We start from the raw sequence: 19,469 nt of genomic DNA on the forward strand, positions 1-19,469 counted from the left end.
AATTGGCATGACACAGCTTATAAAGACAATGCTCTGCATTCTATCTTGGTGATTTTTTTTTTTTGTTTTAAAGTGCTAAAATTTGTGAAGTGGTAATTTTCTAAGTAAAAAGACAAAATGATACTCTTAAATTCAGAAACCTGAAGGAAGGACTATAAAGTTACATTCTAAGAAGTTGATAATCTTTAACATCCCAAGATAATTTGACAACCTTAATATCAGAAGTCATTGTTTGACGATAATCCCAGCAGTATTCTGGTGATAAGATTTTAGTGGGTTTATGGAGAAAGAAATACTTGTTTAAGTGGCTTTCATCACGCCACCCTGCTTCAATGTTATTTTTCTTGTCCTTCATGATTCCTTTTAAGCAATCGCTGGCAATATCTAGAACTCGAATGGGAGTGCCACCAAAAACAGCAGCATGGTAATAAAAATCTCCCTCACCCACAGCTATATATGCTTCTGATAACTGACTTCTTTCATAAGGTATCATAGTAGTATTTGCTTGATACCAATAAACATGTAACTGAGCTACTGACTCGCCCAGAGTCTCCAATCCATATTTGCTTTGGAAGATTTGATCCACATCCATGCAAAAGAGGAAGTCAACTTCTTATTGGATGTGATCTGCAATGTGCTCACTGATGGTCTTCATGCGCATCATACTGATATCTTGCCATCTCTTCTCTCGTTTAATTTCAAAAACATTGAGTGTACGGAGGGGACCCAGATGTATCCAAGGCATCCTGGAGAAGTCATCTACCGTGACATAAATTATGACTTTTTGGTCAACCATAAAAAACTTATCAGCAGATAACATAAATCTAGGCAAATAGAACTCAATGTATCTGTGAAGGAAATAAGAAATGACTATGTTTATCTCCTTATGTTTTAGTGGAACACATAGTATTTAACTTACACTTAATTTATTTAACAATGTTACTAAGCAACCAGATATGAGCTATGCTTCTTGAGTTGTACTTAAGTAGTATAGAAGAAAGTAAAATTATCTGCCTTTCTTCTCCCTGATGGGGTTTTATGGAGGAGTGCCACATGGGAGGGAATAAAACTTGGTGGAATCAGGAAACCGAGTAGAGCCCAGACCAAAATGAGAGCCAGAGTTTTCAGGGTTATCAGACCAAGGGGAACTTTCTTGGAAGGTTATAGGCAAGAAAAGTCTTGAATCACTACAGAGGTGGCATGGTCAGTACTCCACGATCTCATTTCTTATTTTTATTTAAATTTATGTTGCTGTTGTTTTTGAGAATATACACAGCAGAACATACACCAATTCAACACTTTCTATAAGTACAATTCAGTGACAATGATTATATTCTTCCAGTTGTGCAATCATTCTCACCCTCCTTTTCCTAGTTGTTCCTCCCTCATTAATATAAACTCACTGCCTCCTATCCTTCTTATTTTGCCTTGTGGTCCTTAGCATGGATTCACGAAACAGTCCACAAGTCTATAACATAGTTCCCTATTAAAGCACAATGTTTACCTGCTTATAATATGTTGGCCAGTTATGATCAGAGCATATTTTTCCATTACTTTTTAATCATCCTTTTTCTTTGTTTTCTGGGGAAATATTGTATATTCCTAATTTAGCACTCATCACACAACTTAATACTGGGCAGTAAACTTCTTGCAATACTTGGGGCTGTTTTTAATTCAGCCTTTATCCCCTATTCTTATCACAGATGTTGCCAGTGAGAAAGCCTACAAAATAGCTCTTGGGTCTTTTTAACATGTTCATCTCATTTTTTACAAGTCTCTTTTCCTTTCTGGCACAATAAACTATCCCAGGTTCATATTGTTTTTTCCATGTTCCAGTCCAAGAAACAGCAATTTTTTTCACAGAATTCTGATGACTTTTAGTGTAGAAGAGTATTTAGAAACCAAGTGACATCATTATTTCGCAGCCTTTTAGTGGCTTAGTCTGTCTTTTCCGTTTCCATATTTGTAACTTATTTCTCCAACAGTGAGTAATACAGCTCCCACTATCCTCCATCCATTTAATCATTTGCCCAATTTCTTATTACACAAAGAGTAGTCCCAGGACTGCTAACTCATACCACTAAAACAAAAAACAAAAAAACCTAGCTAACTAGAGTTCAATATTTGTTTACAATTCTTTTTGTCTTTAGGCTGAGGGTATATAATCAAGTACTGTGTTAAAAATATTTTTTGGTATTGTACTGGAAGTCCTAGCCAGAGCAATAAGGCAAGAAAGGAAAAAAAGAGTATCCAAGTTGGAAAGGAAGAAGTAAAACTATCTCTATTCACAGATGACATGATCCTATACATAGAAAATCTCAGAGATTCCACAGGAGAGCTACTGGATCTTATAAAAGAATTCAGCAAAGTGTCAGGGTCCAAGAAAAACACACAAAAGTCAGGAGAACCAACAAGGAGAACTCTGAAAAGGAAATCAAGGAAACAATACCATTTATAATAGTTGCAAGAATGATAAAATACCTAGAATAAACCTAGCCAGGGATGTAAAACCTATACAACGAAAACTATAAAACACTGCAAGAAACTAAAAAGAGAGTAACATAACTGAAAGAACATTCCATGCTTGTGGATTAGAAGACTTAACATTGTGAAAATGTCAATACTACCCATAGAGATCTATAGATGTAATGCAATCCCAATTCAAATTCCAACAACATTCTTTACTGAAATGGAAAAACTAATCACCAACACTATATGGGAAGGAAAGAGGCCTTGAATAGCCTAAGCAATTTTGAAGAAGCACAGAGTAAGAGGCCTCACACTTCCAATTTCAAAACATACTACACAGCCACAGTAATTAAACAGGCCTGGTACTGGTTCAATGACAGGCACACAGAACAATGGAATAGAATTGGGAACCTAGGAATAAACCTATTCATCTATAGGCAGCTGATTTTCAACAAGGGGTCAAAGTCCATTCGAAGGCGAAGAAACAGTCCCTTTAACAAATGGTGCTGGCAAAACTGGATATCCACTTGCAGAAAAATGAAACAGCATTCATACCTCACACCACACACAAAAACTAATGCAAAATGGATCAAAGACATAAATGTTAAAGCTAAAACTATAAAGTTCCTGGAAGATAACATAGGGGCAAAACTATGGGACCTAACTTTTTTAAAAAATAGATTATCAAACACAACTACAAATACGTGAATGGCAGAAGACAAATTAGATAACTGGGGCCTCCTAAAAATTAAATACTTATGCTCATGAAAAGATTTTATCAAACGAGTGAAAAAACAACTTACAGACTGGGAAAAAATCTTCAGGAACAACATATCCAATAAAGGTCTAACCTCTAAAATATATAGAAAACTTCAACAAATCAACAATAAAAAGACAAACTAATTAAAAAATGGGCAAGGGACAGGAACAGACACTTCACCAAAGAGGACATTCAAGCAGCCAACAAACACATGAAAAAAATGCTTGCAATCATTAGCCGTTAGAGAGATGCAAATCAAAACTGCAATGAGATACCATCTCATCCCTGCAAAAATGGACTGATAAAAAAAAAAAAACTGGTGAGGATGTGGGGAGATTGGAACCCTTATCTACCACTGGAGGGATTGTAAAATGGTATGACCATTCTGGAAAATGGTATGGCACTTCCTCAAAAAGCTAGAAATAGAAATACCTTATGATCCATCAAACCCACTCCTAAGTACATGCCCTAGAGATCTAATAAAAGCGACATGGACAGACATACGCACACCTATGTTCATTGCAGTGTTATTCACAATAGTAAAAAGACGGAAACAATCTAAGTGCCCATCTGCGGATGAATGGATAAACAAAATGTGGAGCATACATACAATGGAATACTACTCAACCATAAAAAATAATGATGAGTCCTTAAAACATCTTATGTGGATGAATCTGGAGGACATTATGCTGAGTGAAATAAGTCAATCACAAAAGGACTTATATTGTATGATTGCACTTTTATAAGAAGACAAGAATAGCTACATATACAGAAACCAATGCTCACTGGTGGTTACCCGGGATGGGTGCCAGGGAGGGGGGTGATGAGAGGGGAAGGCACTCTTCAGATAGTGGATACTTGTTATTTTTGGTGATGGGAAAGGTAGCATCAAATGTAGGTGAAGTGCACACAACTTGACCAAGGTAAACGATGTCACTAAGAAGTGCACAACAGAAAAGGATGTTTTTGGTAAAGGATATGACAAATATAATTTTGCAAGAACAACCAAAAAATATGTGTGTGGTTACATAAGTATGTACAGGTAGTCCCTGACTTACGACTGTTCTGTTCAGGTTCTGTTCCAATGACTCCATTGTAAGTTGGTTCTGATGTAAGTTGGATACCTTTTTTTTTTTTTTTTTTTTTTTAGTTTTCATCATTACTTGCTATATGGCAGTGTTTTGAACAGTAAATCATAACATTGAACATCTGCAAGTGAACATCTGAAAATGATAACATCAGCAAATTACACACTGCAAATTGTATGTAGTACATATTACTAACGATAAGATGTACAAAAAATAAATAAATAAATAACAGATGTTTCTAAGTGCAGTTCATAGTAACTCAAATACATCGTAAGTCAGGGACTACCTGTCTATAGGCATATATGTGTATGGGTATGAACATGTGGGTACATACGTGTGCACAGGTAGATGTATCTATAGGCGTATGTACATGTAGGTATGCATGTGCATGTATGTATATCCATATCTGTAATAAACCACATAGGGGACACAGTTACAGATAATTCTTAGATACAACTAAACACCTCGGGAGATTGGTTTTCTGAGTTTGAAGGCTTAGGACCACAGTCTCGTGGGACAACTCAGTAGTTAATTGGCATAAGATAGTTCAAAAAGTGTATGTTCTACATCCTAATGTAGTGAGTAGTGTCTAGAGTCTTAAAAGCTTGCAAGCGGCCATCTAAGATACAACTGTTGGCCTCTACTTGTCCGGAACAAAAGAGAAAGAAAGAAACCAAAGACTCAGAGAAGAAAGTAGTCTATAGGAATAATAGTCTACATGAACCACAGCCTCATCTACACTAAAATCAGAACTAGACAGTGCCTGGCTACCACTACCGACCATTCTGATCAGGGCCACAACAGATGGATCCTGATAGAACAGGAGAAAAATGTGGAATAGAACTCAAATTCTTAAAAAGTCCAGACTTTTTAAGTTTACATAGGTTGAGACTAAAGGACTCCCTGAGACTATCACCCTGAGATACTCTTTAAGCCTTAAACTGATATTATCCCTTGAGGTCACTTTTTAGCTAAATAATAGACTGGCTCATAAAATAAAGAATATCGCCTATGAGTAATGAGCTCCTTTAAAAAATTATCTATATGAGACCAAATGATCAAAAATTACTCTAAAGCAAAGATGAGAAGGTAAAGGACAGGGAAACTAGGGTACTGGAAATGGTACAACCAAAATGGAATGAATAAGAATGATGACACATTCTGAAAAATGTAATCAGTATCACTGAATAATTTGTGTAGAAATTGTTAAGTAGGAACCTAGTTTTCTGTGTAAAGTTTCACCTTAAAAAAACAAAACAAAGCCACTGCTGTCAAGTCAATTCCGACTCATAGTGACCCCCTAGGGTTTCCAAGGCTGTGAATCTCTACAGAAGCAGACTGCCACATCTTTCTCCTGTGGAGCTGCTGGTGGTTTCGAACCGCTGACCTTTTGGTTAGCAGTCCAGTACTTTAACCACTGCACACCTTAAATACAATAAAATGTTATTTTTAAAAAAGTTATTTTTGGGTATATATAGGACAATGAATAAGGAAGACTAAAGAACAATTCATGCTTTTGAATTATGGTGTTGGTGAGGAATATTGAATATACCATGGACTGCCAGAAGAACAAATAAATCTGTCTTGGAGAAAGTACAGCCAGAATGCTCATTAGAAGCGAAGATGGTGAGGCTTTGTCTCACATACTTTTGACATGTTATCAGGAGGGACCAGTCCCTGGAGAAGAACATCATGCTTGGTAAAGTAAGGGGTCAGGAAAAAGAGGAAGACCCTCAACGAGATGGATTGACACAGTGGCTGCAACAATGGGCTCAAGCATAACAATGATTGTGAGGATGGCGCAGGACCAGACTGTTTCATTCTGTTGTACATAGGGTTGCTATGAGTCAGACCCACCTTCACAACACCTAACAACAACATTAAAAAAAAATACAGTCAGCCCTCCGTGTCCATGGGGGATTGGTTCTAGCACTCCCCAAGGATACCAAAATCCTCAGATGCTCAGTCTCATATATAAAATGGCGTAATATTTGCATATAACCTATACATATCCACCTGTTTACTTTAAATCATCTCTAGACTACTTATAATACCCAATACAATGTAAATGCTATGTAATAGTTGTTGTAGTGTATTGTTTAGGGAATAATGACAAGAAGCCATGGAAAGCGAAACCTTGGAAAAGGGGAAGTTACTGTATTTCAACTTGGATAAGGGAAGACTACTTCATATCCATGGGTTCGATCCATGATTGGTTGAATCTGCGGATGCAGAACCCGCGGATATGAAGGGCCGACTGTATATTGACCTCAGTCTCATCCCTTATACAAAAATTAACTGAAAATAAATTGAAGTTGTAAATTTAAAACCATAAAACTTTTCAAAGAGAACATATGAGAAAATCTTTGGTACTTAGGGTTAGGAAAGAGTTTTTAGACTTGGCAAAAGAAAAAATTGATAAATTGTACTTCACTAAAATGAAAAATTTTGCTCTGTGAAAGACACTGGACAGAAACTATTTTCAAATCACTTATCTGATAAGGGACTTGTAACCAGAATATATAAAGAATTCTCAAAACCCAACAGTGAGAAAGCAAACAATCCAATTAGAACATGAACAAAAAACATGAAGAGACATTTCACTGAAGAAGATATACAGATGACGAATAAGTGCATGAAAAGATGTTTGACATCTTTAGCCATTAAGGAAATCTAAATCAAAACCACAGTGAGATATCACTACAAACTTATCAGAATTGCTAGGATAAAAAATAATGACAACACTAAATGCTGTCAAGGACATGGAGAAACTGGCTCACTAATATGTTGTTGGTGAGAATGTATAATAGTACAGCCACTCTGGAAAAACAGCTTGGCAGTTTCTTACAAAACTGAAAATGCAACTACCATACGATCCAGTAATTGAACTGCTGGGCATCTATCCCAGAGAAATGAAGGCTTATGTTCATACAAAAACCTATACACAAATATTTATAGCATCTTTATTTGTAATAGCACCAAACTAGAAATAACCCAAGTGTCTTTCCATGGTGAATGATTAAGCAAACTGTGGTACATCCAGACCATGAAGTACTACTCAGCAATAAAAAGGAACGAACGGTTGATACACACAGCAACCTTGATGAATTGCCAGAGAATTATGCTAAGTGAAGAAAGTCAATCCCAAAAAGTTACAGTCTGTATAATTCAATTTGCATAACATTCTTGAAATGACAAAATTATAGAAATGTAGAACAGATTTTAGTGGTTGCCAAGAGTTAAGAAGGGGATGGAGTTGGGAGGAAGTAGGTGTGGCTACAAAAAGGCAAAATGTGGGATCCTTACGATGATGGAAATATTCTGTATCATTGACGGTAGAATGTCAGTATCCTGGTTGTAATATTTTCCTGTAGTTTTGCAAGATGTTACCATTGGCTGAAACTGGGTAAAGTGCACACAAGATTTCTCTGTATTAGTTCTTATAATTGCATGTAAATCTACAATTATCTTCAAACACAAACTTAATTGAAAAAAAATTAATTAGAAGAAGCCTTGTGATATCAAAAATAAAATGAATGAAATTCTAAAACAACACAAAGAATCAAAAGCAAACTACAGGACTAAGTAATACAATAATTGAAATAAACTCTCAAGTCAGGCTGAATGGTAGACTGGAGATGATAGGAAAGAATTAGTGAATTTGAAGACAGATTGACAGAAATTACCCAATCTGAACACAGAAAAAATAGAATGAAAAAAATGAACAGAATCTCAGGGATCTGTGAGATAGTAACAAAAGATTTAATAATCATGTCCTCTGAGTCACAGGAGGAGAGGACAAAGAGGGCAGGGCTGAAAAAGTATTCAAAGACATAATGACTGTAAAATTCCCAAATTTGGCAAAAAACATAAACATACAGATTCAAAAAACTAAGCAAAACCAAAACCAGAAAAATATATAGAAATACTTGCTAAGACACATCATAATCAAACTTCTGAAAATGTTAGGAGCTAAATACAAAGGAAAAAAATCCTGAAAGCAGATAGAGAAAAATGACACATTATCAATAGGGGAACAATGATTCAAATGAGAGTGGATTTCTCATCTGAAATCATGGCGGCTAGAAGGAAGTGGATCAATATTTCCAAGTACTGAAAAAAAAGAACAATCAACCATGAATTTTACAACCAGTAAAAATACCCCCCAGGAATTAAGGGGAATTAAAGACATTCTCAGATTAAAGAAAACTAAGAAAAATTTAGAAGGAGGCTTGGGACATCAAGAAGCAAGAAAAGACAGTGGAATGGGTAAACCCAGGAGTAAATATAATGGACTATCCTTCTCTTCATGAGTTTGTTAAATTATGTTTGATGATTGAATCAAAAATTACAACATAATCTGATGTGCTGTGTGATGTCTGTAGAGGAAATTATATTTTAAAAGTGAGGAGAGTAAAAGGATCTAAATGGATGCAGGATTTGTACACCTCACCTGAAATGATAAAATGCCATTACTAGTAGATTGTGGTAAGCTACAGATATATATTGTAATATATAGAGCAACCACTAAAAAGCTGTACAAAGAGATAGATTCAAAAACAATATAGATAAAATGGAATTCTAAAAAATGTTCAATTAAACCACAGAAAGGCAGTAATAAAAACAGCAGAAATAAATACAAAACAAATACTAAAATGTTAGATTTAAGCTGTAATTTTTCAATAATTAAATATAAATTGTCTAAATATACTAATCGAAAGATATTGGCAGAGTAGATGAAAAATGGATATACACCAAACGTACCATGCAAACGTAAATAAAGCAAGAGAGGCTATATTAATATTAGGTAAAATGAACTTGAGAGCAAAGAAAATTACTGAGAAAAAGTAATGATAAGAAGTTCAATCCACCAAGAAGATATAGCAGTCCTAAATATGTATGCACCAAACAACAGAACTTCAAAATACACAAAATACAAAAAAACCCTGATATACCTGGGAGGAAAGACACAAATCTACAATATAGTTGGGGATACCTCTCTCAGCAATTGACTTGAATACTAAGCCAAATATCAGCAAGGTCATAGAAGAACTCAACAACACCATTAACCAACAGGATCTAATACACATTTACAGAACACTCCACCCAACACATTGTTTTCAAGTGTCCTTGGAACATTCACCAAGAGATACCAGTTTCTTTGTTATAGAACAAACCCCAAAGAATTTAAATCAGACAAAGTATATTCTCTGACCATAATGAAATCAAACTAGAAATTAATAACAGAATAATAGGAGAGGAACTAACACCTCTATTTATTTGCTTCTCCCCTAAACTCATTGCTTCTTCTAGGCTATCATTTCAGATCCTGCTAACTTTCAAGTCCTTTTTAGTAACTGGATCCCAACTAGTGTTCAGTATTTAACAATTAGGGTTGGGCTTTTTCTTTCTGAGGATGAATTTTTTTGCACTTTGTCTAAGACCTCCTTGTCCCCACCTCTTTTGCATGGAGTCTTTTAAGCCTCCTCTTTCTTGTTCTCCTCACCCATAGACTTGCAGCTCTGTTGGAATTTGGTGTTTATTTCTCTATTTGCAGATAGTATGAAGGTCATGGTATTTTCTATGTTCCAGTAATGCTAAAGCCATGTGTCATGTGTGGTTTTGTGTTATTGATTTTACAGTTTGGGGGACCATGTGTATGGAGGTTTGGAATCAGGCAGCCTCCATTATGCTCCATATTCATGATTTGTCATGTTTATGAATGTTTTCCATGACTCATTACCCATCTTAGGAGATCACAATGCAGTTCACAATACAGCTCAAAATGTAGCCTTGAATGTCAGAATTTTTCTTTTTAATAATTATCATTTATTTATTTTGGTTCAGCTCGCCCTGGTCAAAGCTAAATGCTATAAAAAGATTTTTCTCCACTTAGCAACAGCACCAGTGTGGAATGGGATTCCCACAGGGGTACTGTTAGGGTCTATTTATTCCCTTAGATCTCACCATTCTAGATAAGGAATCATTGTTGGATTGTCTCAGGGTTATCCAACCTACTTTGAGAAGACAATGCACATCATGAGTCTTTTAGATGTATGCGTCCAGTTCGGTGCCTTCTCCATATTTAGTCCAAATTTCACACTATTTGGCAAATAATCTTCAAAGTTAAAAGTCTGACTTGGAATTTTTCCTAGTTTTATTGAACTTAAAGTGTTCATCTCTTTTTTATTTATATTTTTGTTATTCTCATATGGTTTCAGAAGCTGGTGGATTGACTCAAGTAGCTGTATTCATCCACCTTTAAATGAAAGTATTTCATTGTAATTATTTTTTTTCAGGAGCCTATTTTATGGTTTTTATTTTATATTTGATTAGTAATTAAGAATGCATTGATTTTTTATTCTAAAGCTACTGGATGATTTCACTTACTCTTTTATTTTAAATTTTTTGCATTAATGAATGGTGGTCAGAAAATGTGGCATGTAAAGACTCTACTGTAGATAATTGTAGTTACCTTATTTTGGTATGTATTGAATCAACAAGGACATAGAAGGGGTCAAAAACTGAGTTTCTCTGAGAGCAGTTTATGACTTGGGAAAAGCATGGGATGAAGCAAATTATTGGATTGATCTAGTATAAAAACACTGAAGAATGGCTATTTCAGAGGCACAAACCTGTGAACAGTGTGTTTTAAATGATTTGCAACAGACCCAGGAAATTAAGTTAATCTTGGGAAGGGATTGTAAAATCAGATAATAGAAAAGAAATTGAGAGATTAGTATGTTTTCTGGCTGAACCAAGTGGTAGTAATATTTAGAATTATTACAAGAATTGTCCTAAAAAGAACAACTATTAAGTTAAATTATGAGGCACTTCAGTAAGTATTCTCATATTTTTTAGGACAAAAAAACCTTAATGTAAAGGACGTTTGACATCATTACTTACTTTCCAACAGCAAATACAGTCAACCCCACAGTAATTTTATGATTTGCATAATAATTTTCCAAGACTCTTTCATTGCAAGTGCCATGACACATGACTGGAGCTGACCATTTGGTAGTCAAGTTCATGTATGCACTGTAAGATAGACATAGCATTTTGAACAGAATACCTTTTAATAAAACAGCAAAAGATATTAATAATGCATAAAACCTTGGGTCTGATTGCTGCATTTCCTTAACCATAACCCAAGCCTTGAAGGTTGTGATAAACTAGATTAACTGCCAAAAAGGGCCAGATCATTACAAAAGTACACTTACAAATTAGTTGTATTGTGATTGCAAAATCCTTGAAGACACATAGTTTAAATGTCTACCAAGTCTAAAATCATAATCTCTCTTATATATGGGCCAGAATCTCCAGGCCCTAGGATTATGACATTGATTATTTTTAAAGATCACATTTTGAAAACCAAGTTTCCTAGTTTTCATTATCTGAAATGCTGCCAGTACTGACACTTAAAAAAAAAAAAAAAACAAACTGTCTGCCATTGAGTCAATTCCGACTGATAGCAACCCTAAAAACCATATCTATAAAGTTGTTTGATATGAGGACTTTGATTCTTACTTGAGGTATATCCATTTAAGTAATGAATAATTCTTATCTTTTAAAATCCAGATCCTGGATACAAAGACAAAATAAACAGTGAAGCAGTGGGCATCTGGTGAAGCTTTTTAGACATGCCTTTTAGATAACAAAATGGATTTGGTGAAGCAAAATAATGTAGTTCAAGTAAAGCAGATTAAAGGGAACACAAATCAAAGCCCAGAGTCCACATATGGTGAGGACTTTAATGAATCAGACACGAAAGAACAAATATTGTATGATCCCATTTATATGAAATATCTAAAATAGGCAAATACATAGAGACAAAATGTTATTAGTGATTACCAGGGTATGGGGGGAGGGGAAATAAGGAGTCATTGCCTAAGGGGTACTGCATTTCTGTTTTGGGTGATGAAAAACTTTTGGAAATTGTGGTGATGATGAATATACTTAATGTCGCTGAATTGTATACTTAAAATGGTTAAAATGGCAAATTTTGTGATATATACATTACCTCAATAATTTTTTTTTAAAAGAGCTGTAAACATACATTGGGGGGGTGGGAAAGCTCAGCAAACCACAAACAAGATAAACTCAAAGAAAACCACACTGTGACACATCATAATCAAACTGCTAAAAATCAAATATAAAGAATAAATATTGAAAAGCAACCAGAGAAAAATGGTATGTTACAACATTTGAATGACTGCAGATTTCTCATCAGAAACTGTAGACAGCAGAAGATAGTAGAAAGACATTTTTTATTGTGGTTAAGTATATATATAAAACAAAGCATTTGCCAACTCAACATTTTTTACATGTACAATTCAGTGACATTAATTATGTTCATCATGTTGTACAGTCATCACCATGTCCAGTTCCAAATTTTCTCACACCCTTAACAGAAACTCAGTGCCCCCTAAACAATGACTCCCTCTTTCCCCCTGCCTCCTTCCTTCTGTTCCTGATAACCACTAATAAATGTTCATCTCTATAGATTTGCCTATTCTAGATATTTCGCATAATTGAGATCATACAATATTTTTTTTTTGTGACTGACTTATTTTACTCAAGGTTCAGCCATGTTATAACATGTATCAGGACTTCATTTCTCTTTATGGATAAGTAATAGTCTGCTGTATGTATGTACCACATCTTGTTTATCCACTCTTCTGTTGATGGACACTTGGGTTGTTTCCACCTTTTGGTGGAAACATTTTATTCAGTGCTGCAATGAACACTGGTGTAAAAGTATCTGTTTGAATCCCTTATTTCAGTTCTTTTGGGCAGTAGAATTGCTGGGTCATATGGTAATTCTATGTTTAACTTTTTGAGGAACTACCAAACATTTCCACAGCGGCTACACCATTTTACAGTCCCATGAGCAATGGATGAGGGTTCCAGTTTCTCCACATCCTTGCCAACAGCTGTTGTTTTCGTTTTTGTTTTTCTTTTTTCAATCATAGTCATCTTAGCGGATGTGAAGTGATATCTAATTATGGTTTGGGGTTTTGTTGAATGCCTTTTCTGCATTGATTGAGATGATCATTTGTTTTCCCCCACTCCTTTGTTCTATTAATGTGATGTATTACATTGATGGATTTTCAAATATTGAACCACCCTTGCATTCCTAGGATAATTCCCACTTGATAATGTTATACAATCCTTTAAATACACTGTTGGATTGGTTTGATAGTCTTTTCTTGAGGATTTTTGCCTCTATCTTCATAAGGAATTCTGCTCTGTAGTTTTCTTTTCTTGTGGTGTCTTTGTCTGGCTTTCATATCAAAGTAATGCTAGCCTGATAGAATGAGTTAGGTGGTGTTCCCTCTTCTATTTTTTGGAAAGGTTTACAAAGGACTGGGGTCACTTCCATAAATGTTTGTTAGAATTCCCTAGTGAAGCCATCTAATCCAGGACTTTTCTTTGTTGGGAGGTTTTTGATTACTGATTCAATGTCTTCATTTGTTATGGGTTTGTTGAGATTTTCTATTTCTAATTTAAATCAATGTAGGATGTTTATGTGTTTCTAGGAATTTGTCCATTTAATCTAGGTTATCTAATTTGTTAGCATACAATCATTTATAGTATTCTCTTATGATTCTTTTTATTTCTGTAGTGTTAGTTGTAATGTCTCCACTTTCAGTTCTGATTTTTGATATTGGCATCTTCTCTCTTTTTTTCTTTGTCAGTCAACCAAGCAACCAGGCAAATGCTTAATCAAAAAAAAAGTGAATCTTAGTAAGAGAACTCTGTGGTGTTTTAACATACTCTGCCCCATTCATTACTCCTCATGTCAGCAGCAGCCTTGAAAATAACAGCCAGCATTCCTACTTTAGGTTCCTAGTACCAGAGGGAGCAAAACAGACCTTATTTTCAAAGCATTATTACTGTTTGTTTTGACCTGTCTGGTGGCTTCTTGAAGGACCAGCTCAAAGTGTCTGCCTTTGTTTCACCTATTTCTGATCTCTCCCAGTCCCCAGGCAGCTAAATAGTAAATATTTGTCAAAAACACCTAAAGGCAAATGTATTAGCCACTGCTGCCTGAAGCAAAGGATAAACATTGGCTCAAACAATAGACAAACCCAGAGCTTAAGAAAAAATGCTGGTAAAAGAGATGCTTTGGGGAACAATATCTTTGAAAAAGCTCCCACATATTCTTGGGAATCTAGAAAGCCACGCACATGCCCAGGATTAGGTATATGCTCACAAAAGACCTGAGAAGACTGTAAGCTCTCACCTCTGAGTGACCTTCAAGCTCTACACCAGCAGGAAATGAAGGCTAAGGCAGAGTTGTAAACTGCTTGGCTGAGTATTGAAGGCATGCCCCAACATACACACAGAAAGGCCAGAGGAAGACTGTTGCACTAAAGCATGAAGCACACAGATAACCCACCTGTTTCATTTGGGCTTTTGTTCTCTCATTAGTGAAATGAGGAAAATCAACCAAATGATCTCAAATACATCCTTATACTTTTGACCTACCATCATCCTAGGACCTTTGAGGTTATGTAATCTAAACTCTCACTCATGGTAGATGTGGATCCAAATGTCCATTCCCTATGGGTCTTGGAATAAAAAAAGTTGGAATAAAAAATTCATCTACTCTGCAACATTTAGAATGCCAGTAGTAGTATTGTTGACATTTCTAAATTTCTGTGAGCAAACCTCATATAGTGCAAGACTTGGATTCTTACATGGGATAAAACCAGTCTGATAGCTGCAGTTCTTATGGTTGATTATTCAGAGAACTGTAAGGAAAAATAATGCAAAGAGTCACACTATATCTGCTAGAATTTTAGATAATTGAATGTCTATCAAATCTTAGGCTGTATTATAATAAGGTATAAGATAAGGATGAAGCAATAAGAAAAATAATGATGAACTTTGATGGTGGTGGCATGGAAAAATCATTGTTTCCAACCTCAACTGTACTCTGTACTACTCAGAAATCCTCATGTGTTTCCATAGTTAGCTCTCATTTCTCATTCTTTTAGTTCTCAGAGAAAATAGCAGGCATCAGATGAAAGCTCCCTCAACTTTCTGTCACTCACCTCCAAATCTACCTATAGCACTGAATCTTCTTTTTTTTTTTTTAATCTTTTCTATCACAATGGAAATATATCCTTACTTTCTATCTTAGATTAGCCTTAAATATCCTATCTCCTCAAGAGCCTTGACTTAACAATTATTCTCAGAAGGTTTTCTTCTAAGCTCTCTTATTTTATCACTTGACATTCTCTTCTGGACACATCTTCTGTGGCTTCAAATTTTTATGTACAACTTAGATGTCACCCATGAACTTAAGACTGTGTTCTGAAGTTCACTACTTGAATTTTATGCAGACACTACAAAGTGAAGATGTTTAATTTTAAAGTCATCCTATCTCCCCAAAAGTCTCTCTTCTCCATATGTTGTCTTATCTCAGTGAATCCACCTAGATTGGCAAGACAGAAGCATGAAGCATGAGCCCTTCCTAAGTCCCAACATCAAATCCATCATTCAGTTCTTCTGGTTTTAGCTCCAAAACATCTCTCAAATCCATCCTCTATTTCCCTTTTCCGGCACCACATGACTTCAAGTCACCATTATCTCTGGACTACCTCAATAGCCTCCTCATTGGTCTCATTATTTGTACACTTAAATAAAAACTTTGCAGTATGAAAAATTTCAAACATATACAAATATAAAGAGAATACTATAATGAACCTCCATATACCAACCCCCCACAGTTAACAATGCACCACACTCCCTGCCTGTCCTTGCATTGCCCCTCTTCAATTCATTCTCCACACTTCCACTTTGCTTCCCGTGTCATATTTCTGAACTGCCAGTGTTACTATGTTATTATTTTGTTTAACAGTGTCCAGTGGCTCCCATTGTCCTAAGGATCATGTCCGCATTCCTTATATAGCCACAGTGTTCTGCACGATCTAACCTTTCACACCGTTCCAACCACATCTCCTACCAAGCCCCACACTTAAAATTTTCCGGAATCACTGACCTTTCTTCATTTCCTTAAACATGCCACAACTTTAACCAGCTAATTCTCACATATCCTGCAAGTCTCATTTTTCTTCCTTCCTAAGGGAAGTTTTCCCTAATCTGTTAGGTTCCCTGTGCTAATAACTAATATTCATTGAGCACTTTCCTAAGTATTATCTAATTTAATCTACACAGCACCCCTATGAGATAGGTACTATTATTATTACCCTCATTTTACCAGGTAAGGAAACTGAGGCACAAAGAGTTTTTATTATCTTGCCAAGGGTCATACAGTAAGTGGGAAGACATGCAGTTTTCCCTGAGTCTTTACTCTTTCTTCTTGCTATATACTTTAATGGCTCCCCAGCTATAGAGCTAGGACACCTTAGGGAAGCTGATCCTGGGCTGAGTTAATGAAGGGATTGGGCATCTGTGGAGCTGAGTATGTATCACATGTCAGGAGACTGCCTTTGTCTCTATGTACACAGATAGAAGTAACTGTAATATCGGGGATGTGACTGAGACATGGTTTTCTACTCGGGCACCCACTAGCATTGACAGCTGTGCTTTTGGTTGACAAGGATTAGTATGTTAAGGCTATGGAATCTTGATGCTAAGAAGAACTAATATTAATAATAGAGAGAATTATTCTTAGAGTGTATTGCAGTGAACATATTTTGCCAGAAAACCTTTTTTTTTAAAATTTTATTGTCATACTTTAAGTGAAAGTTTACAATTTAAGTTAATCTCTCATACAAAAATTTATACACACATTGTTATGTGACCCTAATTGCTCTCCCTATACTGTGACAGCACGCTCCTCCTTTCTACCCCTGATTTCCCATGTCCATTCAACCAGCTCCTGACCCTCTTTGCCTTCTCATCTTACCTCTGGACAGGAGCTGCCCATTTAGTCTCGTATATGTACTTGAGCTAAGAAGCACACTCTTCACAAGTATCATTTTATTTCCCATGGTCCAGTCTAATCTTTGTCTGAAGAATTGGCCTCAGGAGTGGTTTTAGTGCCAGAAAACATTTTAATCTAGTCCTTCTCCCAGTCTCAGTTGCAGCAGACTTTCCTCGAATGTTTCTGCCTTTGCCTAGGGATTTTCCTGTTGTTTTCAGGTAGTTGGAGTTACTGTCCTCTATTAGCCATAGCTATACATAGGGGAAACATACATACTATGCCTGGAACATGAAAACCTTCTTAATACATTATTTTCATGCATGCCACAGCTCAGCCAGATATCATGGTCTTAGTGGGGGAGTTGTAAACCAAAGAAGCATGAGAAAGACAAGGTCCATGGACACAATAAGCATCAGATAAGAAAGCTGCTTCTCACTTAACTGTGTGGTTCCATTGCTATAGGAAGAAATTGAAGAACATATTATAATACTGGATCTTGCACAATCTTTGGAAAGGTTTTCCTCTCTGAACACATTCTGCTGGCATGATTTTGTGGGTGTCATGTAGTCAATAAAATCTCTTGAGAGCCTTTGAGTGAAGTCTTTGCTCCTGTGTGTTTGCCCAGAGTTTTAAAAGACCCAAGGCTACAGGGGGCTGGGTTCTGGCCCTTAACATATTTCCCCTCGCCAGTCCCTGTCTCTCCACCAGGAATAGCACTCTGCCAGTCTGTTCTTTCTATGGTTCCTGTCATTCTGAACTTAAGCAAATATCTCCACTTGTGTTTTTGAAATTGCTTTGGTTTATCCTGGCTGCAGGAACCAAGGACCCACAAGTACCCCCATTGCCCTCCAACCAGTTTTGTCCTCCAAGAACAGGCCATAGCATATTTGTCAATAAAGACTTACCAGCACTGATACATCCTCTGTAGTTTCTTTGTGCTTAGGACAAATGAAAAGCATTGTATTACTTTTAAATTATGTAAAGCATTCCACATTTAAGATGACTAGAGTTAGAATCCATCAATCCATTCATTTTATTCACTGGATATTTACTGAGCACATACTATGTGCCAGGTGCATTGTTGGTTATAGACATGCAGTAATTAACATAATAAATTCATTGCAGTCAAGGACCTCCTATGCTATATATTAAAAAACCCACATATCTAATTCTTTGAGACACAATAAAAGAGATTATTTAGTACCATCAAAACAGTGAAACTTGCCAGTTGCTAATTAAGTCCCCTACTCTTCATTGATTTGTGGAGGGCAAATACCATAGGTAGTGTATGAAGTCACTAATATTAGGGATATTTCTTAAAGAAGATTCTACCTATTTCAAAGTGTCAGTTTCTCTATAACATTCAATAAGTAACATTACACTGCCACACTGTCTTGGTAACGTAACATTGCGTCTCCTCACAATGGTCCCCAAAAGAATTATTTTTTAGCTTTCATCACATTAGAAAAAAAGGATTTGGGTGCTGCATGCTGTATTTGAAACAAGGGATTTCTGATTTATTCATAGGGTGAGCCTATTGTCTTTTTCACATACTAGATCCTTACCAAATATCAAAATAAAATATTCATTAAGTTTTTATAGTTACCTGAAATGATACTCCCTATGCATGGCCCATACAGACAATAAAATCAGTAACAATAGAATTATTTTTCTTTTGTATATCATTTCCTGAGAGGAAAAAGAAACAGATAAAAGTGGATGAAATAAAGTACAATGTATACAGTGTAAACTGTAGTAAAGCCTGCCTCTCCATGACAAAAACTAGATAATTTAATCAACATTGGCTAGCAATTAGGGAACCTCTTTTCCTTGGATGTCTCTATAAGTGAAAACAGAATTGAGTCAGAGCTAGCTGCAGAAAGTCTTAGGATATTAGCTGGTCTTGGCTGGCCTTATGCAAGAGATCTTATAGACTGTGTTTTCTAAAATAGCTTTACCTGCATAAGGGAAACATAAAAATACCACCTTCCCAGCCTAACTCACAAGGTTGGGTGTCAGTGAGAAGAGATAATTATGACAATTCCTGCATAGACTCTAAAGAACTAAATAATTATGAAGGAAATTATTATTTTTAATTATACATTATAATGAAGTGAATCATCCCAAGAAAGGTGATAGGACTAGTAACAGCATATAATATATGTCCCTTCTCAAAAGTATTTGAATATAAAGTTGATTCAGAGCACTGGCTGGAGGTTCAGTTGTAATTTTTTTTTTTTTTTAATATTTTATT

At 35.8% G+C, this 19,469-nt stretch overlaps 1 protein-coding gene across 1 annotated transcript; it reads right to left on the minus strand.

Annotated features, from left to right (window-relative positions):
- Window positions 1-160: 160 nt before the first annotated feature.
- Window positions 161-19,129, minus strand: LOC101352784 (N-acetyllactosaminide alpha-1,3-galactosyltransferase-like). Its single transcript, XM_012555316.2, is given in 6 exon segments — window positions 161-848; window positions 11,224-11,355; window positions 15,021-15,074; window positions 18,121-18,153; window positions 18,822-18,916; window positions 18,918-19,129. Coding segments are annotated over 6 exon segments (1,074 nt in total). The 5' UTR covers window positions 18,990-19,129.
- Window positions 19,130-19,469: the final 340 nt, after the last annotated feature.

This window comes from Trichechus manatus, unplaced genomic scaffold (genome assembly GCF_000243295.1).
Source record: "Trichechus manatus latirostris isolate Lorelei unplaced genomic scaffold, TriManLat1.0 scaffold00038, whole genome shotgun sequence".
Taxonomy (NCBI): Eukaryota; Metazoa; Chordata; class Mammalia; order Sirenia; family Trichechidae; genus Trichechus; species Trichechus manatus.